Below are 27,608 nucleotides of genomic sequence, written 5' to 3'. Positions count from 1 at the left end.
CTTTCTGGGATTATGCTTTCCTGCATCCTTCCCGTGCGGTGTCAGAGCTGGTTTATGCAGCTATATTAACTTTCACTTCACCTTTCTGTGCTGCTTCCTTCCCCTGCACACTTTGTCCTAGGAAGATCCCAGACTGCTCCAGCAGGTCTGGTTTCTCAGAAGAGTTTGGATGTGCAGCAGCAGGGCCGTGTCAGGAGGAGCCTGTCTCCTTCCTTCCCCACCATGGAGTGATTCCCAGTGCTCTGTGCCAGCCTGAGGGCACCCCACAACCACAGCCACGCTGGGGCTCACACAGCTGCTCCCCATGGTGCTTCCCAACGCCTGCCCAACTCCTCTGGGATGTGGCTGTGGGGCTGGTGGCCGCCAGGGCTGCAGCAGGAGCCCTGTGATCCCTTCTCCTGGGAAGGCACAGGCAGGAGCGCGGCCGCGGGAGGATTTTGGCTTGCACCGGCAGCCAGCGAGGAGTGTCTGGCACTGGTGGCTGGAGACAGGCTCTGCCTGTGAGCCAAGCCAGGCTGGCAGCTGGGGAGCCAAAAGCAAAGTGAAAGGCACGGCTTTGGATCCCTTTGTAGACTTCTGCCTTGATGGTGAAGCCGCTCATGGCATGCCTGTCGTGGGGAGCACACGCTTGGGAGCAGCCAATGGTGCTCTTGTGGGGCCATGGTGGTGAGGAGCAGCTCTGGAGAAGCAAAAACCCTCAGGAATGTGTAGGGGGGTGTGGATCCTCACAAGCTGCAGGGGAGGAGCTGGGCTGGGACGCTGCTGCCTTCCTGGTGAGGGGGAAAGGGAGTCACAGCCACCCTGAAAGGAGAAGAGAGGTGCTGGTGCTGGGAAGGTGCAGCCCTACCTCCCCAGCAGAGCAGCAGAGCAGGTACAGCAGATGAAATGACCTGCTGCTCTCTCCTTATTAAAAAAAAATAGTGTTTGCTGGCAGCACTACAGATCTGACACCTTGATCCACTGAAATGTTCTCAAAATATAAATCAGGAGGAAGCGATCCAAGCCCCCTGTGCAGGGAGAGTTTCTCCTCCTGCTGCTGCCCTCTCCCAGGGCAGGAGAGCCCTGGTATCCCATAGCAGGTGGGTGTGGATGGGGGCTCCCACCACGGCACCAGTTTGTGGGGAGGTTTGACTGGGTGATGCATCACTGAGCCCATCCCTTCTGGCTCAGCCCCAGCAGTTCTGGAAGGAGAAACTGATTGTGATTTAAAGGTGTCAGAATCAGGAAATCCATCATGTCCCTCACTAATCTGCTGCTGTGATTGATTACCCTCACCATTAACTGCCCGTTACAGACACACACCTTATTTCCAGCCTAAATTGGTCCCTGGGCATGGCAGGACGGCACAGTGATGCATGGAGGAGTGTGCAGGGGCTGAGTGGCCCTGGGCCAGCACAGGCTGAAGGCACAGATATGCACTGCCAGCACCCAGAGGCCCCCCCAGAGGAACAGGGGGACAAGAGTCCCCACGATGGATCCCCCAGAGCAGCTGGGGTCGGGATCCCTGCCCAAGGGCTTGGGGACATTGCAAAGGATGAGGGATGGCACCCTGCCTAGCCTCCCCAGGACCAGATCACAGCGCAGTACATCGTGTACTGGTCCCCTTCCCATGCAGAAGGATCTTCCAGCAAAGGAGTGGGAAGAGTCTTGCTTTGCTCTGAGCTAAATTGTGCAGTAAATTAAGCCTGATCTGCATGAAATTTCCTCTGCATGTATGTTCCAGGGTGAGCCTGGGAACAGGTTTTATCCAAATTCTCCTGCCTTTTGTCTTTAATTTAAAAAGTTAGAATCTCCTGTAATTGCCTCTGTGCTCATGGAGAATTGGGTAATACTAAGAAACCCTCTGGTGGCTAATTGAATGCCTTATAAATGTTCTGACTGTAAGCAAAATTCTCTGTCTTACATTATAAAGATATTTAGGTCCCATTCTGTAGTAGGGTGATAATTTTATGAGGGATTTTCATATCTTTTGGATGCAATATGGGATGGATCATTACCTTTTTTTACACTTAATTGCTTTTATCATCCAGAAATATTCAGTGCTTAATGATAATAAAGAGCCTCTGCTAAGGAGGCCAAACACCAAGTGTGTTATTGCCAGAGCACAACTCCTTGGTGTGGCATTTCATGTGCCACCCACCCTTGGGGAGAGAGGGCTGCTCACCCCAAACCCCCCAGCAGGGAAGAGCAAGGCCAGAGCCCTGTGAACCAGGAATTGTCTTGTTTTCCATGCATCCATGTCCTCTGCCTTTCTGGTACCTTATCCATGGCAGCCAGAGCATGGAGGATGCTCCTGCAGCAGGTGGGGATGGGGAGGCTGAGCTGCCTGCTGCAGGCTCCAGGCTCCAAGAGAGCACTGGGAACAGACCCTGCTTCTCTGGAATCTGCTTGAGAGAGGGAAATTTGCTGCTCCTCAGGCAGCCAAGCTGCCTGCTGGGCCAGGCTGGCACCTCGCTGCCAGCTTTGCTCCTCAGAGGCAGGGTTACAAAACCAGGTCCAGATGTTTGCTTGCTGTGTTGCCTGTGGCTCTTCCAGGAATGCATTTTTCAATGGCCTTCTACAGCTCTTAATTAAAAGAGCAGTCACATAATTTATTAATTACTTATTAACCCTTTATAGCCACTACAAGTCCATCACAGACGTCGGTGGTGTCCTACTGATGCTCATCAGCAGCCATTGTAATTGATGGATTTAAGCAATCTGCTGACCTGTTGGGCTCGGCAACAATTGATTAACTATTCATTAAAACATCTAGAAATTATTTATGAACCTTTTATAAACTATTTATAAGTGAGCAGGGACAGATTTATTCATTACTGTGTTATGGGCTTGCAGCAAAGGGATGGAAGGAGCTCCAAGCTGAGATTCCAGCAGTCCAGCTCCAGGCAGCAGGAAACATGCCCAATGTCACAGGAAAGCCTTTGTCACTCCACACATTTCTCCAGATTACACTGGCTTCCTGCAGGCCCCATGGGGGGTCAAGTTCTCTGATAGATGTGGGTCATTCTCCCAAGGATCAGAAATAACACAGAATGGAGAATTTTCTGCTTTTCTGCAGAGTCAGGTAGTTTAGCTAAGTAGGGGCTGGCGAGAATCCAGTAGCAGCTTTTTAATACACTGTTGGGCTAAACTTAGAGGAGAGGATGAGCAGGCTTGTGTGATGCTTTGCTTCTAGTGGCATAGGATTAAATTACCATCCCATTTTACTTCATATTAGTATGCAGGGATAGAGAGAGAGAAAGGCAGCAGCTGCCAGCAAAACCCTGTTGGCTGCTGGGTGCTCTCAGGCAATGAGCTGGTTTCTGGGTAAATTGGGGATGCAGTGTAAGAGTCAGGTTCAGAGCCCAGAGCTGATTGGTTCATTTTTGGGTTTTTTTTCCAGCTTGATAATGAAAAAACAAAAATCTGCTTTCTATTACTTTCAGTGCAGTAGAGGAAGGGAAGGTGGATTGGCCTTGCTCAGCTTAGACTTCATGAATCATTTCCATGTTCCTGATCTGTAGTGTTTGTACCAAAAATGGAGACTTTTCCAGGGACTGCCCAAAATGAGTAATGCAGTTCCTTGCTGCAGGATCCCAAAACACTCACTGCTGCTGGGGGTTATCTCCAGCCCACAGAAATGTGCATGGCTTGGCACTGAGGAGCCTCCCTGTCTCTGGAGCTCACCATCACCAAAGAGAAGCTGCAGGTGTCAGCTCTGCACGTGCTGACTCAAGAAATGACACCTGTGCTGGGATCTCACTGGAGTATTTTTGGGGTTCCCGGACAGAGGAGGAAGGAATGAATCTGACTCCATGTTCTTAGAAGGCTGATTTATTATTTCATGATATTATATTAAAGAATGCTATACTAAAACTATACTAAAGAATACATAAAGGATACTTACAGAAGGCTTAACAAGATACTAATCAAAAACCTGTGACTCTCCAGAGTCCTGACACAGCTGGACTGTGATTGGTCATTAAGTAAAAACAATTCACACATTGAATAAACAATCTCCAACCACGTTCCAAACCAGCAAAACACAGGAGAAGCAATCAGATAATTATTGTTTTCATTTTTCTCTGAGGCTTCTCAGCTTCCCAGGAGAGAAATCCTGGCAAAGGGATTTTTCAGAAAATATGATGGTGATGTGTCAGCATCCAGGATCCCTTCCTACAGGCTGTCCCTAACCCTGCCTGCAGCAGATGCTGTCCAGCAGGACACAGGGATAACTGATGGCTTATTCCCAGGAGCTGGGGGTTGGTGTGGCAGGTCTGTCAGCTGGCAGGGAGGGACAGATGTGCCCTGTGTTTCTTGTACAAGGTTCCTTCTCTCCCTCCTGCTTCTCTGCATTGTCCCCCTGCTGATGGTGCTCAGCTGGCTGCTGAAGGCCGAGCTGTGTAGGAGCCACAGGGCTGGCTTGCTGCTCAGCACAGGAGGGGAATCCCAGCACTAGCAGCAATCTCAAGTGGCAGATTTGTGTGGTGAGGAGTGGTTAGCTGTGTTTCAAGCCCTTGTTTGGATTTACAGAAGGGGTGTGTTTACACATGTGTAATTCATTCAAAAAAGCTGTATATAGTTACTATTTAAGCATAAACTGGAGTAATTCAGCATTGCACTGTGTGTGTCCTAATCAGTTTGAAGCTGAGCTGAGATCAAATTAGTGCAAGGCTGAATCTGGCTGTGCTCTCCCCATCCTGCCATAGCCCAGGCCTCGAGGCTTACAGAGTGTCCTGCAGGGCACAGCTCACACAAATATCATGCAGAATTTCACTTGTGTTCCACCTCAGAGGAGAGAAAAGCCATCTCTCTGTGGTCTCTCTTACAAGTGTACTTGAGCTGTTTTGGAGTGCAACACAAAGAAATCAGCTTTCTGTGGGAAGGGAATACAAAGATGTGCCCAAAGAGCCATAGGTGTCTCAGTATTCTTGTAGGAACACTCAAACCAGGGTGCTCCTCATTCCCCCAGGACCAGGGAGCTTTGGAGACTCAGAGGATCCCCTGCCCCAGCCACAAGGCAGGGCTGAGCACTGGAGAGGGGTTGTACCCCCCCAGCTCACACTGCAACCTGGAGCTGCCCTCACTTCTTGTGGGCAAACCAGTCGCAGAGGTGGAAAGCATGTCCTGCCTGGGCCAGCTCACCTGGCAGGACATCACTGTGCCTCTGGCAGGACATCAGGGTTTGGTGATGTGGTCAGAAACCCCCAGCTGGCCCCACAGACAAGGGGCACAGCCTCCAGCTCCAGCCCATCCCACAGGAGCAGGGGGATACCTGTGACACACAATGGGGCCAGCAAGAGGTGTTTGGAAAGAAGGGATTCAGGGGGCTCTGGAGGACACATCACAAGGTGAAAGCAGGGTCCCAGCACCCCTACAGCAGTGCCCTGGTGGTGGGCTTTGCTTGGCTGGGGAGTGGGGCAGCTCCAACCCAAAAGCAGAGCTTCCCCTGGCAGGGCTTCCCCTGCAGAGCATCCAGGCCCCAGCCATGCTGAGGAGCCCCACAACAGGAACACTGTCACCCCCAGACTGGGGCACCCTCAAACAACCCAGGAGCAAACCACCCAGCTTGCATTCTCCATCCACTTGGTTAAGCAAAGCTGAAATAACAGAAATCACATTGGAATCAGTCCTTGGGGGGCTAGAGATGCTCCAAGTCCGGAGAGAGCAGAGAGCTGCTGGTGCTTGCTCTGGAAGAGCATGTTCATGCTTCAGAGCTGTTCCAGCTGCACAGCCCTCAGCTCTGTTTCCAAGGTGGGAACACCTGGCAATGGGTTTGTGGTGAGCTCAGTCCTTGGCCAGTGCCTGCACCCTGCCCCAGCCAGCCCCAGCCAGCCCAGAGGGGCCAGCCAGGCACTGGGGCAGGACCAGGGGCTGGAGGATTCCCCTCTCAGCTGCACAATTCCTGCTGCACCCCACAGACCACCGAAATTTATGATTTTCTGTCCCTTATTTGGCTTCTGTGCCTATTCCCAGCCCCTCTGGGCTCGCAGAGGATGTGGGGATGCCCCTGCAGGGAGGAGCTGAGCCTGCTGGTGGCTACAAGGTGCAGGCATGATGTGGCACTGTGGCACAATTGGCTACCTAATTACAGAGCAATTAAGCACCCAGAGCGGGGCCATCCTTCCCTGAGGCAAATCTGTAAATACAGGGAAGAGCTGTAATGCACAGGGACACAGCAGAGCCCCCCTGGAGGAGTGGTGGTGGAGGATCCCCCGGGTCTCACCTGCTTCCAGGGGGACCTGGGCCTCCAGGAATCCTGAGGAGAAATGGTTGTTGCCTCATGAGGCCACGGGGATCCCATGGGAGGGATCCCAGCCAGAGGGTGGGAAAGGCTGGGGCTGAGCAGGGGGGGGGGGAGAGGAAAATGATGGTGCAAAAATCAGTGCAAGATGTTGGCATGGTGCTTGGGGAGGGCTTCCAGAAGCAGTTTCAGAATGCAAATTAAAATAGCAGCTGATGGCAGCTGCTCTCACTGTGCCTCTGCAGCCAGGTGAGGTTTTTACCAGCCCAGCAGTGACCCTGGCTGCCACAGCCGCCAGTCCCCACCAGTCTCCCCCTGTCCCCCCAGCCTCCCCAAATTTCACCACTTCCTTAGCTGGGATTCAGCACCGCCTGTTTGGTACAGGAGGGATGCTCTGCAAACATCAGCTCTCCTGTGCCTCATGCAGTTGAAAATTCAGTGAAAAACACCTGCCATTTCCCACATTTCATGTTTGGCACCATCATAGTTTCTGAAAAATCCTCTTTGCCCAGGATTCTTCTCCTGGGAAGCTGTGAAGCCTCAGAGAAAAAGGAAAACAATAATTATCTGATTTGCTTCTCCTGTGTTTTGCTGCTTTGGAATGTGGTTTGGACGTTGTTTACCAACAGGTGCATGTTTGATTGGTTTCATGTGAATTGTTTTAACTCAATGACCAATCACGGTCAGGCTGTGTCAGGACTCTGGAGAGTCATGGGTTTTTCATTATTATCTTGTTTAGCCTTCTGTCTGTATCCTTTCTGTTTTCTTTAGTTTAGTTTTAGTATAGTATTCTTCAATATAATATAATATCATAAAATAATAAATTAGCCTTCTGAGAACATGGAGTCAGATTCATCATTTCCTTCCCTCATCTGGAGACACCGAAAATACCACACATGTTCTCTCTGGAAAACTGGGAAATGTCTGCTCCACTCCACACTTCATCCCCCTTTCCCAGGCAAGAGATTCCCTCCCAGTGAGGGAGAATATGTGTGATGACTCTGTGGCCATTGGTGGATAGAAAGGGGTTTTATTGTTCTTCACTTTGTTTGGCATCAACTGGGAGAAAGGTGTGAATCCTCTTCCCCCATCTGTGTTTTCTAGCAAACCACATTCATTGTTCCTGAAAAGTCCAAGCCATCTGCTACTTCAAATGCAATCTAAAGTTATCAGCAGAGGGGAGGGAAGGAGGAAGGTAAAATCACCCCAGAGAGAAAGGAAATATTTCTGAGGCTGAACAAAGCATCCCAGGATTACTCCTAGCCACTCTATGTAGTTGTTTTATTTTGCTCAAAACCCCAAGTGCAAATAATTTAAATGACTGCCAAAGAGAAATAATTTATATTGGATTTTCAGCCTGTCTGCCAGACCAAAACTAACTTGTCATTCTGACACCCCTAAGCAGTGCCAGGGAGGAGAGATGCTCTCTGTGCTGCCCGGGGGATACCCCAAACCCCACCTGTGATGCACTCACAGCCCCATGGCTGTCACCTAGAGCTGGGGATGCCCTCATTGGCATGGGCTGCTGGGGCTGTTCCCAGGTGTCATGGCCTGACTGCTTGGCTGGGATCAGCAGCAGGAGAGCTTCCCATGCATATTTTGATTTCAAATGCTGGAAAAAAGAATGAAAAATTAGTCCATTCTGAGCATGTTTAGAAAGGAATGACTTCAAAAATTAACAATTCAGGGCAAGTCTCATTTTTCAAAAGATGCTTCTAAATTAGCCATTTTGGGTCAGTCTCCATCTCTTATCCTCTGAATATCCCTTGTCCCTTCCATTTCATCGAGGGGAAGAAAACAGCAGCTCCTCACTCTCAAACAGCATCTTTTAGCAGCTGGCTAAGCTGCAAAATGGATTAGCTTTGCCTTACAGCTCTGTACACAGCAATTTCAGGCTTGCACAAGAGTTGCATAGCCTTTCCAAGCAAAACACTCCCCGTGAAGCCCCTTCTGGGGATGCCAGGAGATGGAAATGAGCCTGTGGGGCAGCAGCATGCTGGGGAGCAGGGATGGAGAAGGCCAGGAGGTGGGAGATCTGCTCCCACATACAGAGCCAGCACTGCATGGGGGTAGGGCACATTTTCCTGTCATCAGGAATGAGGAGGAAAGGAGTCAGCCCAAAGCCTGGTGAGGACCCTGGTGCTGGGAGCCTGGATCTGGGGCTGAGGAGATGGGCAGAGCCCTTGGGTCAGCATCTCCTCCAGCCCCAGGCAGCTGCAGCTGTGGGGACAGGGGTGTTGGAGGGCTGGTGGCAGGTCCCCACAGGGGACCCCGTGGCACAGCAGTGACACTGGCACAGGGGCTGTTCCAGCCCAGCAGTGGGTGAGAGCAGGGCAAGGGCTGCTGTGTCTGAGCACTTCATCCTGCTTTCTCCCTTGTCCAAGCACCAGCTTTGAGCTTGCCAGCCTCCCCTTGTGCAGAGGATCTCACCCAGCCATGTCCTTCTGGCAGGAGCTAAATTGCTCTTTTTATGGCAGGAATTAACTCCTGCTCTGGCTGCACTGCCCCACGCACAGGGGCTGTGCTGGCCAGGAGAAAGCTTGGAGAGACTGGGAGGCAGCCTGTGAGCCTGTGTGTGAGTAGCAGAGATAACCTCAGCCCCAGGGCCTCGGTGCCAGTGCACGTCAGCCAGAGATTCCATGGCCAAAGCACATTCATCGTGCCAGAGATTCCATGGCCAAAGCACATCCATCATGTGCCCTCTCCCCACCTCCCTCCCTCCCTCCCTCCCTCCACAGAGACCCGAATAGCAAGAGCCTGCTTTTGAGGTTGGAAGTCAGGTTTAGAATTTTAATGATATCCTGTATCCCACAGCCTTTTATTTGGGGAGAAACCGCTGTAAATGACCCATTTTTCTTCATATAATGATAATCATTACCAAGAGGAAAATGAGCACTGAAGCTGGGCACAAATGCAGTCACATACTAGATGGGGTGGCTGATTCTGACTGGCAAAATGCTACATGGAGAAATATACCTTTTATACTTAGCAGGAACATAAAGATGTCTTTAAGCATGCATGTAAATTTGTAACAAATCAGTCACTGTGGCTTGAAATGGGAAGCTGGAGAGAGCAGCCGTAAATATTTGATCTGTTTGGCAGAAAGCTCTAGCACAGCCAAGTGTCACATCCTCCTGTCCCATCCTCCTGCCACATCCTCCTGCCACATCCTCCTGTCACATCCTCCTGCCACATCCTCCTGCCACATCCTCCTGGCGGACAGGACCTGCCTGTGCTGTCAGGTGGGGAGCCCATCTCCCATCTCCCATCTCCCATCTCCCATCTGAGCTCCTCCTCACCCAGGACCTGGCAAGGAGGAATCTGGGAGCTTCCCACACCTCGGGCATGGCCCCTGCTCCTGGTTTGTTTAAAGGAGGGAAAGAATTTCATTAGCAAGGAAAGCCTGACCAGCCAAGTTTGTGCAAACAAAAGCCTTAGTCCCAAAAACAGCACTCACCTCTGGGCTGCTGTCTGACCCACAGCTCAGACCCCTGCAGGGGCACTTGCTGCTGCTCTTAGCTGCTCTGGTGGAATCTTCCCCACCTGACTGGGGATGGATGTCAAGGAGAGGGAATACTGGAATACACAAGTTATTACTTCAAATCCCCCAGGGCATGCTCGTCTCAGCCCCCCCAGCCCCTTCCTGCTGCATGCTGGCTGGCACATGTGCAAGGGGCTGTGGCAGCTCCCAGCACCGCTCCTGCCTGGCTCCCAGGGATGGGCAGGAGGTGCTGTGGTGGCTTTCCTTTCAGGTGACACTCAAGGCACCTCATTTAGTTCCCAGACTTCAGCCCAGCTGCCTCTGACCACAGTGTTCAAGCAGCTAAAAGTTCAATTAGGTGTGACCAAAGGAAAACCTCTAAACATATAATTAATTGCGAGAGTGAGTCCTGAGCCCAGGTGATTGCTCTCCTCTGGAGTGGCCTGCAGCAGCCCCCTGGCCTGGCTCATATGCCAAGGAGGGAGCTGGTTAGGTTTGTGAGTGATATAAGGGGCCTGGTCTCTGGCTGCTGGAATTGAATTAGACATCAACAAGACAGATTTTATTAGATTTATTAGATGGCTGGAGAGAGAAGGCTAGAAACCAGGGGAAGAGAAGTGTCTTCCCAGTGACCTCAGGGCTGCCATTGTTTTTCTTGCACTGTGTCAGATGGGTGCAGTGTCATCTCCCAGGTGGTGCCAGAGCAGCAGATGCCAGCACTGCCCCATCCCAGAGGCTGAGGCACAGGCAGGATGAGGAGGGTGAACTGGAGCTTAGTGCCAGAGAGCCTGTTCCAGAAGGAGCTGGCACTGGCATGGACTTCATGATGGAGAACAAGTGCAGAGCAGAGCACCCTGAGGCCCATCTCCAGCCTGTGGCACTAGCAGCCCCAGCTGGGATTTCAGACAGGTTCCCAGCTGTCTGCTGGGGGTGCACCACCAGGAGTTCTCAAGCTGCTAAGGCTTCCTGACAACCAGCATCGAGCTGCTCACATCAATAATTAACATTGGGCCAGCCTTGCCAAAATAAATCCAGCAGCTGTATGGCAAGGCAAAGGTCCTTTGATTTCACAAGCTACCCATCACTTCTGTCTCGTGTGCTGTCCCTGCATTACAAAGGTTTGAGGTGAGCTTTCCACTCAGAAAAATGGCATGATGTTAATGGTGGAGCTTTTACTGGGATACACCCTGCTTCTGCTCAAGAGTCACTGCCCTGGGGAGCAGAAGAAGCTGAGATGCCTTCTCATCTCCTGGGGAGCTGGCTCAGCTGTCAGTGTGACAGGCTGAGCAGCAGCATGGCTGCTCCCAGGGCAGATGGCTGCCTTAGACCTGGGGGAGCAGCAGGATGCCACATGTCACCAGAGCACGAGAGCTGCTGTCAGAGGAAAGGCTCTGCCTCAGAAGGGTCTCTGAGGGGCAGACAGGGAAATAAACCCCGTGGGAACCAGGCAGGCATCACCTCAGGGTGGCCTGGGAGGACAGAGAGCAGCAAAATCACCCCAGGGATCATCTGGCTGCCCATATCTGCTGCTCCTGCAGAGACTGAGCCCTGACAGTGCTGAGTCCCTCCCAGGGACATGTCCCACAGCCCAGGTGTGTGGCTGGGCAGAGGATGGCCATGCCAGGCTCAGTGGGAGCCAGCAGACACAATCTCCTTTCATCACAGCCCCTGGGCTCTGCTTCTTATTCCACCAGAACAGCCAGCAGCTGCCTCCTGTTAATTAGGAGCAGAACAATCACTCTTATCAAAGGCCAGACTGGTGGCAGCAGTAGCAGCCTGCCAAGCTCATCCCACCTTCACTAACCCTGTGCTGGGGGCAGAGGGAATTACAGGGGCACAGTTGTTTCTGTGCCACCACAGCCTGGCAGCAGGGACAAGCTGGATGCCACTCCCAGGGAGGGCAGAGATGCCACTTGCTTTGTGTAGCAGCTGATTGGCCTCCGAGGCACCTCCCCAGCTCTGTGGTGCTGAATCCTCCCCTCCTGGAGCAGCCAGGCCCTCTGCTCACCTGGGGCCTCAAGGGGAACAAGGGTTCTTGTGAGAGCAGGACACCACAGCCACTCTTGCTGTCCTGCCACCCTAGCACAGGCGCTGGAGCAGCACCTCCCAAAAGCTACTTGAGTGCAGAAAGTCCTCAATGCCTTCACCATCAAGTAGAGCAGAGCTCTCCAGGATTGTAGTTTGGATGTCAGACCTCCTTGTCCTCCCAGCTCTCCCTTTGCAGCTTGCCCTGCTTTCCTTGCACCAGGCACTTTACCCACAGCCTTTCCTTGCACTGTGTGGGGGAGGAAGGAGAGAAGAGGAGAGGAGAGGTCCCTCTCCTGCTGCCTTCAGTCTGAGAGCCAGCCTGGCCCAGGCCAGAGGAGCCAGCAGTGACTCTGCCAGGTCTGTACAGAGCCTGCCAGCCTGCCCTGATCCTTCCAGCCCGTGCTGCAGAGTCACCCCTGGCTGAGCACCTCTCACACAGGCAGGAGGTGCCAGCAGAGCTCAGATGCATCTTCCCTGGTAGATCTCCAGAGTTCTGCCCCAGAGCTTCCAGCATCTCCTTCCCCACAAGCATGTTTTTAGCACCAGGAAACTCCCAGTGCTCTCCTATTTATAGCTTCACACTCCAGTTTTCATTTTATTTTAATTAGCTGGTTCCCTCTCCCACCTGCTCTCAGGCACCCAGTGGATTGGGTGAGGGTGCTGGGAGCAGCACTCAGGAAAGTTTGTACCTCTCTGCCAGCACTCAGGGGAGTGAGGACAAGAAGAGCAAGAGCAGGAAGCTTTCCATCCTCCATCTGTAGGGATTTCCAGCAGGCACTGGGGGAAAGCATCTGTGTGAGGACTCTGCTCTGGCTCCATGGTTTCCTTTCCCCCAGCACTGACAGTGGGAGGTTATTTGAGGACATGGTTGTGAGTCACACACCAAAGTACATCCTCAGGCTACTGAAATCGGATCCAAGCTTTGTGCTCCTGGCCTAGCTTGCTCCTGGTGTTTGCATTCCTGCCTAGTGATGGCACAGGAAAAACCTGTGGTCTTTGTGCAGGTGAAACTTGTTGACCACTTGAGTAAGGGCTTTCTCTCCAGGAGGGCCTGGATAGAAAGACATAGAGACCTTTCTATTCAGCAGAGGTCAGAGCTGGTGGTGTGCTGCTGGGTTTTAGTGAGGTGATTTGTTCAACTGCGAGTTGCAGATGCACTCTCAGCCCTGCCATGCCCGGGGCAGGAAGTCCTTTTGTTCCCAGCCCAAGGATGGCACAGCTCCTTCAGAGGAAAGCCAAACAGTTTCCTGGGCAGGGACAGGACCAGTGAGGGTGTTGGTTTTAGCTGCAGACAGCTCCCTCTGGGGTGAGCTGGGAGCGTGCTGGAGGAAACACATAAAATCCAACAGCATCTCCCAAAAAAAAGGGGGGGGGGGGGGGGAAGCCTGGAAAACAAAAAAAAAAAAAACAAACAAAAACCCCAAACCAACAAAACAAAAAGAGAGTTTAGTTGGGTCAAATTCCCCCAGCAGGGGCAAGTCCTGCATTTGCAGGAGCACTGGCCCTGGAGGGCAGTGGTACAGGGAAAATGCTGATGATTTGGCAGAGGAGCAGCGAGCCCAGGAGGACTCCCGAGGTAGCAGAGAGGGAAATGCCCCTATTAATATTAAGCCCCGAATGTTTCGGGGTGTGTCCTGCCTGGCTTCGTCTGGCTTCGCTGCTGGACCAAAGGCTGCAGCTGTGGCGTTTTTCACCCCAGAGATGCCTTTGGCTGGCTAGGTGCTGCAGCTGGGCACTCAGAACAAGTCCAGGCAAAATAGGAACTCAGTTTACCTTTGGTGGAAAAGATTCAGACGGTGAAGAGAAAAGGAGCGTGTTCTGCCATGTAGCTTAGATCCAGAGTTTATTGTAGCGTGGTAGATTTCTGAGTCTGGCAACAGCTCCAGACAGGCAGAGGCCGAACCACGGCAGAGACCCCGGCCGCATGGTCTCGTGTCCTTTTTAGGCCCCGGGGACAGGGGGAGGGGACGGACAGGTGAGGGCCAACCAGGTGTGAGCAGGGGAAGGGTCAGGGGATGTGGATGCTAGGACAAACCAATGAGCCCAGACCTGGGGGGCATCTGCCAATCACACGACGCCTTGCTGGAAGGTTTAGATTAATGGACGGCTTCCAGGCAAGAGGGAAAAAGGGGGAGGGGGAAAGGTTGGCACACCTAAGGCGAATGGGATAGGTAAGAGGAAATGGGACACACTGCAACATGCCCCAGGACCAGTGGGCAAAGCTCTGCTGAAGAGGGATAAAGAGTGCAAGGAGCCTGCAGGAGGGAGAGGAGGGTGGGGATAATCAGTGAGCAGAACCTGCACTCCACTGAACTCCACGTGCATCTCTCATTGTGGCAAGCATACATTCAGACAGATGTTTGCCAAATGTGCCCTTTTTGGCAACAAACCAATGAACCATGGGGGATTTAGATGCTTTTATAGCTGGGGTTTGGTCCAGATTAGATCAAAATCTTGAAAATGCACCCAGCTTGGAAACGCCAAGAAATTCCTCTGCAGAAGCATTTTGCTGGGAAAATGGTACATTGTTTTGGTAGAGCCAAAATGTAGTATTATAATTTAACAATTTATGTACAAGTCAAAATGAATCATTTATCTTTAACTATTTTTAAACACCCGGAACATGTAAAAAGGCACTTTTTTTTTTTACATGTCTGTCAAATATCATCAAACTCAGCATTGTTGTGAATGGGGAGATGTTCCCAGCAGCTGCAGCTGCCTGTGTCAGCAGAAGAGCCCTGACCAGGATGGCTGTGGGGGACAAATCTGGGAACAAGAAGGCCATCTGCCCATCCATCCATCTGTCCATGCAGCCAGCCTGTGCAGGGCTCTGCTTTGGGCAAGCAGCATTTCCCCACCCCATCACCAAAGCAATGTGATTGAGAGGGTAGTTTTATTTTTTTTCCTATTCAAGCAACAGTTCTGGTACCTTCTGCTTGTGTTTGTTTTTGGGAAAGGGGGCTGAAATGAACCCCAAAGGGGACTGAGGGTGTTAGCAGCAGGAGGGCACAGTCGATGCACTCACTGGTATAAGCAGGAGCTGGTTTTGTCTCACATCGCATTGCTTATTTGGAGCAGGGTCTAGGAACAGTTTGCAGCTCTTTCTCCATCTCTTGATGGGCCTACACAGTAAATTATCTGTAGTCATTAGCAAGTGGGCTGCTTCCTCCTTCAGACACAATTAGTGGGCAGGGTCCGGAAAAATCTTCCTCAATCTCATTTCCTTCACAGGATGCGCTGGAGAGCCCCGTGCTGCCTTGGAGGAGGCGGGGCACAGCCGCTGCCCACAGCGACCTTCCCTGCTCCTCAGGGTACGAGCATCCTCCCTCCCTGCCTCCCTCTGATGGTCCCCAGGGACTGCCCGGGGTGGGCGAGGTGGAACCTCAGCCTCCAGGTCAGCGAGGCTGAACCAGCGGCAGGAACATGCAGAGGCTCGAGGACCAGCTGGTTTAGAGTTTCTTCTTAGTCAACGCAGAGCTTGCCCTGCCTGCAAGCCCCATCCTTGTGTGGTGCACAGTCACAGGTGGTTCAGGAGTCACAAATGGTGTAAGCAATGAGCAGCAGCTCCCTGTGCCCGGCCCCTGCCGAGAGCAGGGCCCTGGCTGTGGCTCCCTGGGGCACAGCCTGCTGCCAGGGAGCGGTGCCATTTCTTGGTGCCCCTGCCACAGCTGCCAGGGAGCGGTGCCATCCCTTGGTGCCCCTGCCACAGCTGCCAGGGAGCGGTGCCATCGCTTGGTGCCCCTGCCACAGCTGCCAGGGAGCAGTGCCATCCCTTGGTGCCCCTGCCACAGCTGCCCTGGAAACCCAAGCAGAGGTTTTTGTGCCCATCACCTCTTCTTGGCCCATGCTGCCAGGTGGGAGAAGGCCCTGGTGGAGCAGCAGCTCTCCAGAGGTCTGAAGGGCCAAGTGAGGGGGGGCTTTGGATTTACACTCGGGAAAACTGGAATAAATCAAAGCAATTAAAGTGCAAATGAAGCTTTAAGCAATGCGGCATCCTAATTACCTGGGAAGCGCGTTGTGTATACTTCTGTCTCACTCCCTTTTTTAAAATAGACAGGATCCAAATTACATAAATAATTTAAATTAATTTGCCAGGTAGAGCTGGGCTTTGGGAAACGCTGTTAGTGATGATGTTTTGCAAGGGCTCCAGGAGCCCTGCAGGCTGTCTGCAGATGTGGCTCCCGGGCTGGGATTTGGGGTTTTGTGTGCGGATCCTGCATCCCACAGATCCCAGCTGCTGTGCCGGCAGGGGCAGAGGCAGGAGAGGAGGGCTCTGTGATGGGCGGCCTGAAGGGGCAGAGCCAGCGCTAATTAATCACCGCAATTAGCCCCCGGCATCACAGGCAAAAGCACAGTTTGGTTTTCTTCCAGACTACCTGGGCTGGTGCTGGAGCAAGGCTGTGACCTCACATCCTTGGGTAACCACCAGTGCTTTATAGTGTCTGGGAGAGCCGGGAAAAAGAAGTGAAAGACCAAGAAATAACTTCTGAGACAGAGTAGAGGCGCCAGGAGAATGGGGCAAGGTCTGGCTGCACCAATGCTGCTGCTTTCCCTCGGTGCCAGAGGAGGCAGGGCAGCGGTGAGAGTGCAAACCTTGCCCTTCAGCCGGGTTTGGACTCATCTGCAGGACCCCTGAGTCTGTCCAGGAAATCAGCAGCCGCCTCCATTCTCACTGAAACCTCTCCCATCCTGCAGGGCAGCTGGGAAAGGGCACGCTGGGCTGGGAAATGGGGTGTCCCCAAGCACACCCCAGAGATGGAGAGGGGACAGGCTGCTGCTCCCCATTCCCATCCCCTGCTGCTGGCCTTCACTGGGGGGGCTGGATGCTGGCCTTGGGCTCTGCCTTCTCAGCTGCTGACACACTGAGTGTCACTGAGGTCATTTGCTCACTCCAGTGCAATGGAGCTGTTTGGGTAGGGTAGAAGTAGAGGAGAAGAAGCAATTAGGGATTGAATTTTGTCCTGGTAAGGAGGCCTGTAGTTGCCAAGACTGAAGCATCGCTTCATCACCTGCTTGTGGGAGTCCTGGCACCAAGAGGGATGCCAAAGCTGTCAGATCCCTTCTGTAGGAGCCTGCCAGTCTGGCTTACTGATATCCATAGTGCTCCAAGCCCATTATGTTCAGGTGGGCTGCCTTTTATTTATAAGAATTCCTGCAGGAAGGAAGTTTTGTGAATACTCGTCTAAACAAATATTTGCCTCAGATGTGCTCTTGTGGCTGTCTGACGTGGTTATTGTCTTGCTTACTCAGCACAGTTCTCAGGCAGTTTTCCGAATGTACTGTCCAATGTGGTCGTTTAAAGGTCACCAAGTAATGGTTGTTTAAAAATGACCTGCTTTTGTCTAATAGTCCTCCCAGGAGAGTTTTATGTGCCCCCTCCTGACAGGCTGGTCAGGCATCGCTCACATTGGCAAGCTCTGCTCCGTGGATCTACAAAGGACTCTGTATTTCCATCCAGCACCAGGGCTGCGAGGGGTGGGGAAATCACCAGCTCTTGCGAAATCTGGAGAAGGGCTCACACTGCAGCAAGTGCTTGGAAACAATTTGGAAAAGGCAAGAGGTGCTCACCCTGGCCAGTGCGTGGTGTGACTGGGGAGGAAGCAGTCCCCCAGCCCTGTGACTCAGTCCCTTCCTCCCCTCTCAAAGGTCACAACCACAAATGTTTGTCAGAGCCAGTCCGGGCTGCCGTGAGCCCTTCAGGAGCAGACAGTGGGGAAGGATCTGCCATTTGAACCTATTTTTTTTTTGCTGCAAACGATCTGCTCAGCAGTGGTGGTTAAAGACCTGTTGGCCGCCGCTGTAAACACTGAATTAACACCTTTCCGTGCCCTGGGTGTATTCCAGGAGGCACCAAAGGGTGTCCTGTCTGGTTTCATGTAGGCATGAGGAGAGGGCTGTGCCTTCCCCCAGCTCCCCAGAGCACACCAGGAACTCCAGGGCACGGGGGCAGGATTTACAAGCAAGCTGCTTCTGTACCTTGCTGTGCTGTGATGCAACCCACTGCCCTTTAAATAACCGCTGTCTTTTGAAGGCATAAATACTTACAGGGTGAAAGAAAAAAAAAAAAAAGCCACCATTCCCTCCTGAAAGAGCTAATTTATCTGGAATTATCTATCCTTGGCTATAAATCCTCTGTAAAACTTGGCATGAGTTTTGAGGCAGTTACAGCAGTGACCGTATATTTTTATCCGAAACCTCAAGAAAGAACAAACTGAAGCCCCAAACGGCAGCTCTGAGTTGTTGCAGAGAGCCACGCTGGCGAGTGGGGCTGCAGGGACTGCCTTGCCTGGGAAGCACCATGCAGCATTTCTCATGAGTTCCCACCACATCTTTTTGGTTTCTTTCTGAGAAATTCGTGCTTGAGAAATTATTTTAACATGCCAGTTTTCCTTGCTGGCAGACTCAGAAGAGCATCCCGAGGCTCCTGGCTGGAGCAGCAGCCTTAAGTCCCTTGCTAACGTTTGCTAAGCACCACGTCCTCTGTAAACCAGGGCACAGGTACATGCATCCCTGCTGTCCACCTACTCAGGCACAAGGCAGGGCTGGCTCTGACTCATCTGGCTTCCCACTTTCTCTTCTTTGTTCGTCTTGTCTCCCTGAAGCAGGAAAGGATCCAGCTTTTATTTAAATTAGGCCCTATAAACATAAGCAGCTGCAAAGTAGGGCAGGTTTTTAATGGCTTACATCTCCTTGAGCTTGGATTCTTCCCTTCAGCCTCTGTGGCTGTGATCAGGGTCTGTCTCCATGTGAGCAGTTCAATGACATTTTTGCATGCACTGGGACCTACCTGTTTATTTCTGGGAGTGCATTCCCTGCACAGAAAAGATTAACAAATCAATTAGACAAGTACAGCATGGCGAGGAGGAGCTGCGTCCACAAGCAGCTGAACCAGTCCAGAAATCTACTGGGACATCATGACACCCTGGGGACAGCTTTGCCCTGTCCCCCATGTGCCAGCCCTGACCTCGCCCCTGCTCGAGGAGGGATGTGCCCCACACCCTGAGAGCTGCTCAGTAACCGGTAGAATCCCATGGCTGTAGTTAAGCAGAACTGTCCAGGCTGGGACCTCTGTAGTTACTTGTGGGTCTGTGTCCCTGCTGGAGCAGGGATACCTGGAGCTGGGAATGTTGTGAACCTGTGCGTCCCCACCAGGTGTGTGGTTTTGTGTTGGTGCTGCTGGAACAGCAGAAGCACACAGGGCGTGAGCTTGCTGAGGAGTTCTGGACAGGCAGTGCCCGTGGAAGGGCAGCAGGCTGCAGTCCCTGCAGGACAGCCTGTGCTGTGTGTGTGCTCAGTGAAAAGCTGTTCTGCACCCTCACACACAGCCCGTGCTGTGTGTGTGCTCAGTGAAAAGCTGTTCTGCACCCTCACACACAGGCCAGTGTGTGGTGGGTGCCCCCATGGTGGGATGGTGCCTGGTGGGAGCCTGGCTCAAGCCGTGGTGTGCTGGAGCTGTGGGGGTTGTCACTGCCACCATCCCATGGTCAGCCCTCAGAGGGAGCCTAACGCTCGCTCTTTGCTGTCTTTTGCAGGAATGGAGGGATGCGGGTACAGCTGGGAGCAGCAGGACACCAGCACAGCCCTGTGGGGATAGGCGTGGAGGTGATTGCCTGTGAGGACACAGCAGGAGCCCCCCAGAGCCCGGAGGAACGTGGGATCTCACTGGGAACAGGGAGAGCTCCCCCTCTGCCCCGCCACCTGCCGTGTGTCCAGGGATCTATACTAGGATTTGGGGCTTGGAGCCTGGAGGCGTCTTAGTGCCATAGGACTGCTGGAGAGCCTGACAGCGATGGGGGACCCACCAACGAGGAGGGACATTCCTCCAGGAGGCCCCGCACACCCGTGAGCCCTGGCTGCTGGTGGTGGAGGGTGCCTGGGGCTGGGCTGCTCAGCCAGCCCTGGGCTGGGGGCAGAGCCACGGTGCCTGCAGGGCACGGCCCCTGAGGGGCGACGGGCTGGCGTGGGCTCTGCAGGGGCAGCCCCGAGCCCCGGGACAGTGGGGCTGCCAGCCGAGCCTCTGCTCCTCCAGGCGCCTCTCCCTGGCGTGGCAGCGGGGGACAGGGCGGCGCTGGGTGCCTGGGCCGGCCGCGGATGCGCCCCCGCGCCGCGCCGGCGGGAGCGCTCCCCTAGCGCCGAGGGCCGCAGGGCCGCCCGCCTCGCCATGGTGCTGCCGCCGCCCGACCGGCGCCACGTCTGCCTCACCACCATCGTCATCATGACCAGCATGGCCTTCATGGACGCCTACCTGGTGGAGCAGAACCAGGGGCCCCGCAAGATCGGCGTCTGCATCATCGTGCTGGTGGGGGACATCTGCTTCCTCATTGTGCTGCGCTACGTGGCCGTGTGGGTGGGCGCCGAGGTGAAGACGGCCAAGCGGGGCTACGCCATGATCCTGTGGTTCCTCTACATCTTTGTGCTGGAGATCAAGCTGTATTTCATCTTTCAGAATTACAAAGCGGACAAGAAGAACCTGGAGACGGTGGCCAGGAAAGCTCTGACCCTGCTGCTCTCCATCTGTGTGCCGGGGCTCTACCTGGTGCTGGTGGCCTTGGACAGCATGGAGTACATACGGACCTTTCGGAAGAAAGAGGACCTGCGGGGACGCCTCTTCTGGGTGGCCCTCGACCTGCTGGATATCTTGGACATCCAGGCCAACCTGTGGGAGCCACACAGGACCGGCCTGCCCATCTGGGCAGAGGGGCTCATGTTCTTCTACTGCTACATACTCCTCCTGATCCTGCCTTGCGTGTCCCTCAGTGAGATCAGCATGCAAGGGGAGCACATTGCCCCGCAAAAAATGATGCTCTACCCCGTCCTCAGCCTGGTCACCATCAACATCGTCACCATCTTCATCCGGGCCATCAACATGATCTTGTTCCAGGACAGCAGGGTCTCCACCATCTTTATCGGCAAGAACATCATCGCCATCGCCACCAAGGCGTGCACGTTCCTGGAGTACAAGCGGCAGGTGAAGGAGTTCCCTCAGAACGCCATCGCCCTGGAGCTCCAGCAGAACTCCCTCTCGCACAACCAGACCATGCACAGCGCACAGGGCATCCCCCACGAGCCGTCGCCCACCAGTGAGATCCTGGACACATGAGGGGTCCCCCGGGCCAGCGGTGGTTCAGACGGCCCCGTGCCGAGTGGAAGAGGGATGACGCTGCTTTCCTGCTGCCCGCTGCAAGCACGACAGACAAATCCCGGCAGTGAGGGCTCTTCTAGGCACAGAAACACCAACAGCGTTCCAATTTGAGCTATGGAGTGTCCTCTAGACGTCTTCATCTCAGGTACAACCCTAGGAGTCCTCCAGACAAACCAAATGGACTTGCAAAGGACCTGAACCAGCTGACCCTCTCTCCCCCTCCTGCCACCATCTCCCCTCCCGAGCAAAGACTGCTAAGGTTGCAATGTCCCTTTTTACTCCCCGAGCACCTCACCTTTACTCCAAGCCTGGATCGAAGATTTTGTTACTGGAGACCTTTTTACGGGGTGGGGACAAGGGCATAGGGGTGTGGATTGGGGGGAGGGTGGGGTGTTTCAAGTAAACCCTGTGATCGTAGATGTCTCTTATCTCCAATGGTTGTGTTTACAGTTTCCTATTTATATCGGCTCCGGGGGCTCTCAGGTGTCCTCGAGGTGGGTGAGCAGGGAGCCCTGCAGTGGGGAGCGGGGCTGGGGCTGGCATGGCTGCCCTGCCCCGGGCTGAGGAGGACTGAGCCTCCACCAGCACCCTGCACCAACTCTGCCAGGAGCAATATCTGACAAGCTAGAGCTAATCTAATGCTGGTGTTTTATGTATTTCATTCACTCCAAACGACTCAGCACAATATTTCTATTTTTAGAAGGGTCCCTCTCTCTGTCTCCCTGCCATGGAGAGCCTCCCTGCCTGCAGCAGCCCGAGCAGCCTCCCCAGCCCCAGCACTGCTGCTGGCAGGCAGGGGCACCCAGGAGGGATTAGGAACAAGGATGGCGAGGATGCATTTCACTCTGGCATCAAGCATTTATAAAGAAGGCTGCTTTCCACAGCTACTATATTTTTAAAATAAATATTAAAAAAGGAAAAAAAAAAAAAAGAACAAAAAACCCAACCAAACCCCAGAATAGAGCTGGGAAGAATGTGCTGCCCCAGGCAGGTGGCTGGGCTTGGGGATGAGCTGGGCTGGGCATGGGTGGTGCTGAGGGGCTCAGCCACGGGCAGCAGGGTGGGAGGCGAGGGCCAGCCGGACAATAAAAGCCCCATGAGAGCAATGGCTTCTGGTGGTCTCTTTTCTGCCAGCATGGGGAGGGTGGGGCTCAGCTCTCACACAGCCCAAATCACTTGTCTCTGCTTCTGTCCACCTCCCCTGGACTCCCAAGTGCCATGCTGAGGTTCTGTGCCCTGCACTCGCTGAGCAGTGGGCCCAGAAAGGAAAGGAATCATTTTTCCAGCTGCAGTGCTGCCCCAGGGCTGGGGGCATCTCAGCTGCCTGACCCTGGGGGGAGGCACAAGGAGACAAGCAGAAAACCTGCATCTCAAACACATTGAAATGGAATATTTTTGCTTTTTCTAAAGAAAATGTTGCATTTTGAGGAGATGGAATAAAATGCCTGGTGCTGTTTACATTTCTCTCCCACATTTTCCCCTGGCTCTGCTTACTGAATTTGACCTAAATCCACAAATCATTTCAGTTTCCATCTTCTCAGCCCATCACAATCTGTCCAAAACACTTCAACCATCCCTGATCCAGACTTCCAATTTTAGGACCAGGCAATTGCAGTCTTGCTTGGCCACCCTGTCACCCAGGGATAACTCTAATGTTAATTAAATCCACTGAGAAATAAAACAGTATCTTTGCCAACAAAAGTGAATTTGCGACAGATTCAGCCAATTGGAAAAGTTTCTTCCCCCTTTCCCTCAGGAAACATGAGAGGAAGTGGGCAGGTGATTTAAAAGGTATTAGCAGAAATTAATTAAATTGCTAAATTATTGTGGAATACCTGTGGAATTACATATTACATCTCTGCTGGTTCCTTTAAAATACATGTGATTAGCATCAGTGCAATTAACTCCCAAGTATCTAATAACATTCTGCTGCTCTTTTAGGTAATTAATTTATGAGCCTTTGTTTTATAGTTCTTCCCCAGAACTGAGCAGAGGAAAACCTTCAGGGAAACCTGGCATGGTGCTGTGAACCCTGGAGACTAGGATGTGTCAGCTGAGGCAGTGCCCAGCAACAGACTGAGCCCTGATGCAGAGATCTTTTATTCTGGGGATAAAATCAGTGCTGGGATGGGTTACTCTGATGGGTTGGGTGTATTTTTGTTCAGTTTCTCCCCAACAGCTAGCCCTGCATCCTTGCCTTATACTGGAATACATTAATATTCCCTTGAGCCTGAGCTGTTGCTAAGATTGCTTGGGGGTGTCTGGCTGTGCTCCCCGAAGGCAGCCTGCATGGGAAGGGAATATTGCTTTATCCTTCTGGTCCCATAACCGCCAAGAAGGTTTAGGAGTCCCCACACATTTTTCTTGAGGTTGCAAGACCCTGCTTTCTACTGCTGACATGAGGTTTTTGTCTTTGTGGAATGTCCCTGTGGAAGGGTGCATTAGGAGCTGCAGCAGGAGCAGAGGTCCTGGAGGTGATGCTCACCTGGGATGCACCACATCATTCCCAAAAAGCCACAGGTGCTCGAAGCCCACTCTGGTGAAGGGAGAGAGAAGAAGCTTTTCTCATTTTCTGCTGTTCAACATCCCCAAGGCTCAGCAGCACAGCAACAGCTTTCTGTTCAGAGCCACCTTGAAGCAGGAATGACAAACTGGCCCCTCCTCAGCAGCTGCCAGAGGGGAGCAGGGAGGGCTGAGGAAAAGGGCAGGGAGGGCTGGGAAAGCAGAGAGCCAGAGCAGCAGCCCCTGGGGCATGGAGACAGCCCAGCAATGGCAGCACTGCAGCTGCTCTGCCCACTGCCTGCTGAGGGTGATGCCTCTTCCCCAGATCCAGTCCTTCCAGCACAGACAGGACTCCTGGGAGCCACGGAACCAGCAGGAGGGTTGGCACAGTGGCTGGGCAGGGTGGCTGGCTCCCAGCCTGGCTGGTTATTAAGGGAAGGTGATATTTTGCTGTGGGCAATGAGAACTAAAGGAAACAATTAAAACTAAATAGGCTGGAACCGAGCAATTTTTCAGTTTTCCACTGAGAAGAAAAAGAGCTCCTTTGTGAACAGTGAAATCCTCCTGGCAAGCTGTAGGATCCCACCTGATGGAGCAAAAGCTGCCCAATTACAATGCAGAAGGGATCCCTGTGCTCCAGTGGAAAATCCACAGGGGTGGTGTCCCTTGCTGCCTTTAGAACCAGGCCACTAGCACTAGCAGCTGTGCCCTTGGCAGGGGAGGCTGGTGGTGCCTTGGGGACAAGGCTGGTGCTGTCCTACCTATTACCAACCCACTGGTCAGTGCTGAGGCTACTCCTCCTTCCAAGTGACACCCCCTGGAGGAGTCAGGTCCACCCTGTAGCTTGCAGGGCACATCAGAGTCATGGCACCCTCTGGAGATGCAAAACCTGAGCACCTGAACCTTTCTGTTGGGCTGGTCCCAAGAGTCAGCAAACTTGCCAGTCCTGCACAGACACAGAGGAGCTGATATCACTGCTGGCCAGTGGCAAAGGGCTGGGCCAAACCCACTCATGTCCCAGGCATTGTGGCACTGCAAGACAGGAGCTCCCAAGTGGAGCAAAGCAATCCATGCAGGCTGTTAGAATGCATCTAGCCCAGACAAGCCCAGCTGGGTGCTGTCCCACTGTGCCAAACTTGGGCAGGGTGGCAGCAAAGGGCTTGAACTGCTGCATGCCTGACAGTGTCTGTGGAAAGAGCCCAGAGCCAGCTCTGTGCCCCAGCAGCCTGGTGGTACCTGCAGTACCTGCTCACTGCCCTGGGTGACCCACAGGGTTTGTGCCCTCCTGGAGCTCCCGTGCAGCCCATGGCAGCCCAAGCCTTTGCTGCTGCATTCAGCTGTGTGCTGGGGGGTGCTGAGTGGGGCTCCAGCTTGTAGCTTTTATTTCCCAAGGTTCTGGCAGCTCTCACATATCCTGCTTGTCCTTACCTCCTTTTGGCAGGTGAAAATCTCTGATGCTGCAGCCTCTGTGCAAGGCTGGGGGAGGGTTCAGTCACTGAGCTGAAAGTGCCCCACGGTTCTGCTGCAGATTCTCCATGTGAGCACGGCTCTGGTGACTTTGCAGGACCCAAAAGGTCTTGGGAGGATTTGGGAGAAGAAATCCACCCACCAGGGTCATGCAGCACGAGGATGGACTCTCTGCAGTGCCACCCAGTGCAGCTCCATGCACTGAAACCTGGAACCATACATAAATAAGGATTTTTTTTTCCTTTGGATCAGTCTGGGTTAATTTGATGAGCAGAGACAGACTGAACTTTCATGCCAATAACTGTTTTCTTCTCTCCTGCCCCAGATTTGCTTCACTTTTTTAGCTCAGGCCAATGCTGCAATAGAAAACATAGGGCAGGTGTCAAGAGCACCTTGACAGCAATTCCCATCCTCCTAAATTCCTCCTGCCCAGGAGCTGTGGCAAAAGTTTGAGTTTCACACCAATTTAATCCTAACTGAATGCCCTGAATTCTTCAGTTGTGTCTGGTTTTTAGGTCTGGCATCCTTGAAGAACAATATCCATTTAAATTGCTGATTTGGGCTTGCTCATTTAATTTCATCTTAATAAAGATTTTATGTGGTTTTGACATATTCAGTGTCTCGAGTGTACTGACACAGCAGCCTGAAGAAGCATTATGACCATAATGGCTCAAAAAGCATTAAAAAGACCCTGGCAAGGTTTATTGATTGCCCTCTTTTACAGCTGCTTGAAGACAAAGACCAGTCATAGGGAAGAGCGAGTACTGTGTTCTGATTTTTTGTGAGCTTCCCGATGTTACAACAAAAGGCAGTTGCAAACAAATGTCTGCAAGCTCTTCATCAGGACATGGAAAAGCAGCAGTCCTGTTGCTGGGATGTTGTTAGGAGGGCAGTTTTAAAGGAAGAATCCTGCAGATAGCAGAAAAGTCACCTCCAAGGAAGGGATGTCAAAGTGTAAATAAATAAGTGATGAAGATGCTGTTAGGAAAATTAATCCACAAACACCAGAGATTTATGTCCCAAAAAGAAGACAGAGGAGTCCTTTTTGACTGTATTCTAATAAAGGCAGAGACCATGGGGCATTCCCCTGGGATCTCTCACATTTTTGGAGGACGCAGCCTCCTTTTTATCCCAATTTCCCAGCCACATTTCCCTTCTCTCTTTCCCCGTTTCTGAGGTACCTGAGAGGTTCAGACTTTCCAAAACACCTGGTAACAAAGATTCCCCTCTCATGTATAACCCTCCCTTTTGATTTTTAATTCTTACGGAATTTAGGGGTTTTTCTTCCCCATTGTTTCTTTCACCTTTCAATGTCTGATTTCATTTATCAGCAAACCTAAAGTTTATTTGTGAAATCAAATATCTTTTTCCATTCATCAATCAGTGGAATCCTTCCCATTGTTTCTTTTATCTCCCAGTGCTGATTTTATCTACCAGCAGACCCACAGCTTGTTTGTAAAGACAAATCTACTATTCCTGTCAATGCCCAGGTCCTCCCCACTGGTGTATCCCAGAGGAAAAGCCCTCATGCCTCACTGGGGACTTGCTGTAGCATGTTGATGGAAAGGATAAATCATCTGCCAAAGTCTGTCCTCAGAGCTGTGGATTTCCACATGGGCTCTTCCCAGCTAATGTAGCCCAATGTCTGTGTGAAAACACAAACACATTGTGGGCATTTTATGCTGAGTGCAACAGAGATAAAAATTAGTACAATGATCCATTGGCAAGGTAGGAATGTGCTGGAGATGGGAGAGCAGAATAATTATCTCCTCATGGCTGACATTTGCATACTGAGATGCACCCAAGAGGCCTTTGCACAGCCACCTGCCCAACTGCTGATGGGAGGATTTTTATAAAGACAGTTTACTAATTGCAACCCATTCCTCTAGCCCAGGCAGGGGTGGTGTCTGTTCAGTGGAGCCATGCACCGAGGAAGAAAACCAGCAGCACCAGCCAGCCTGGCTGTGCCTGTGTGCCCAGGAGATGTGCTGAGGGTGCCAGCCTGGCTGTGCCTGTGTGCCCAGGAGATGTGCTGCTGCTGCTGCTGCTGGTGCCAGCCTGGCTGTGCCTGTGTGCCCAGGAGATGTGCTGCTCCTGCTGCTGCTGGTGCCAGCCTGGCTGTGCCCTCTGAGCAGCCCAGAGTGCAGGTGCACAAACCAGATCTTGGCTTCTGGGTAGGGCACAGAAAAGGAGCAAGAAGCTTCCTGGTGTCCCAAGAAGCAAGTGAACAAAACACATCCAGTGGTGGCTGGTGCAGACTGAGGTCCAAGGAGGATCTTCCTTCTCCACCCTCGAGGAGATATTGCTACAACATCAAATCAATTTCGTGCCATAAAGCCAGCAGCCACAAGACCTGCAGGGTTCTGCAGCCACAAATACATTTTCTAGTGCCTTTCCATGGCTGTAGGTGAGTCATCACCCTTGCCTTGCTCTCCAGGGTTCCCCTGCTTCTTCAAATCTGCCATGAAATAGGAACTCACCGCTCACGGGGCCGAGGATGCTGAGAACCAGAGTGCAGCACCTCGAGCATGCCAGGCACATCCTCCTGCCCCCAGGTGGGCCAAGCCAGCAGGCAGCTCAAACCCCAGCACGGCAGCTCCCAGGGCTGCTCACATGGAGCTGCCTCTGCCCAGCAGAATAAGTACCTCAAGCAGAAAAAGGCACTGTTTCCTTTCCTGTGCTGGTGCCAGGGAGAACTTAGTATTCAAAAACTGTTTTCGGATGTTTCACTTCACAGCTGGTGAATGAACTCAGAGAACTCAATA

General features: G+C 52.6%; 1 protein-coding gene across 1 annotated transcript in view; it reads left to right on the top strand.

The window, feature by feature from the left end:
* Positions 1-21,805, top strand: part of TMEM121 (transmembrane protein 121) — a 37,149-nt gene extending 15,344 nt beyond the window's left edge. The window contains exon 2 of the mRNA XM_071435700.1: positions 19,265-21,805. Coding sequence (XP_071291801.1) covers positions 19,894-20,832 — 939 coding nt within the window. The 5' untranslated portion in view covers positions 19,265-19,893 and the 3' untranslated portion in view covers positions 20,833-21,805. The remainder of the gene's footprint in view (positions 1-19,264) is intronic.
* Positions 21,806-27,608: the final 5,803 nt, after the last annotated feature.

This window comes from Agelaius tricolor, unplaced genomic scaffold (assembly GCF_023055355.1).
Source record: "Agelaius tricolor isolate 1412-34295 unplaced genomic scaffold, bAgeTri1.0.p SCAF_11, whole genome shotgun sequence".
Lineage (NCBI taxonomy): Eukaryota > Metazoa > Chordata > Aves > Passeriformes > Icteridae > Agelaius > Agelaius tricolor.
The sequence above is the reverse complement of the archived record's forward strand: the minus strand, read 5'-3'. Positions and strand labels throughout refer to the sequence as shown.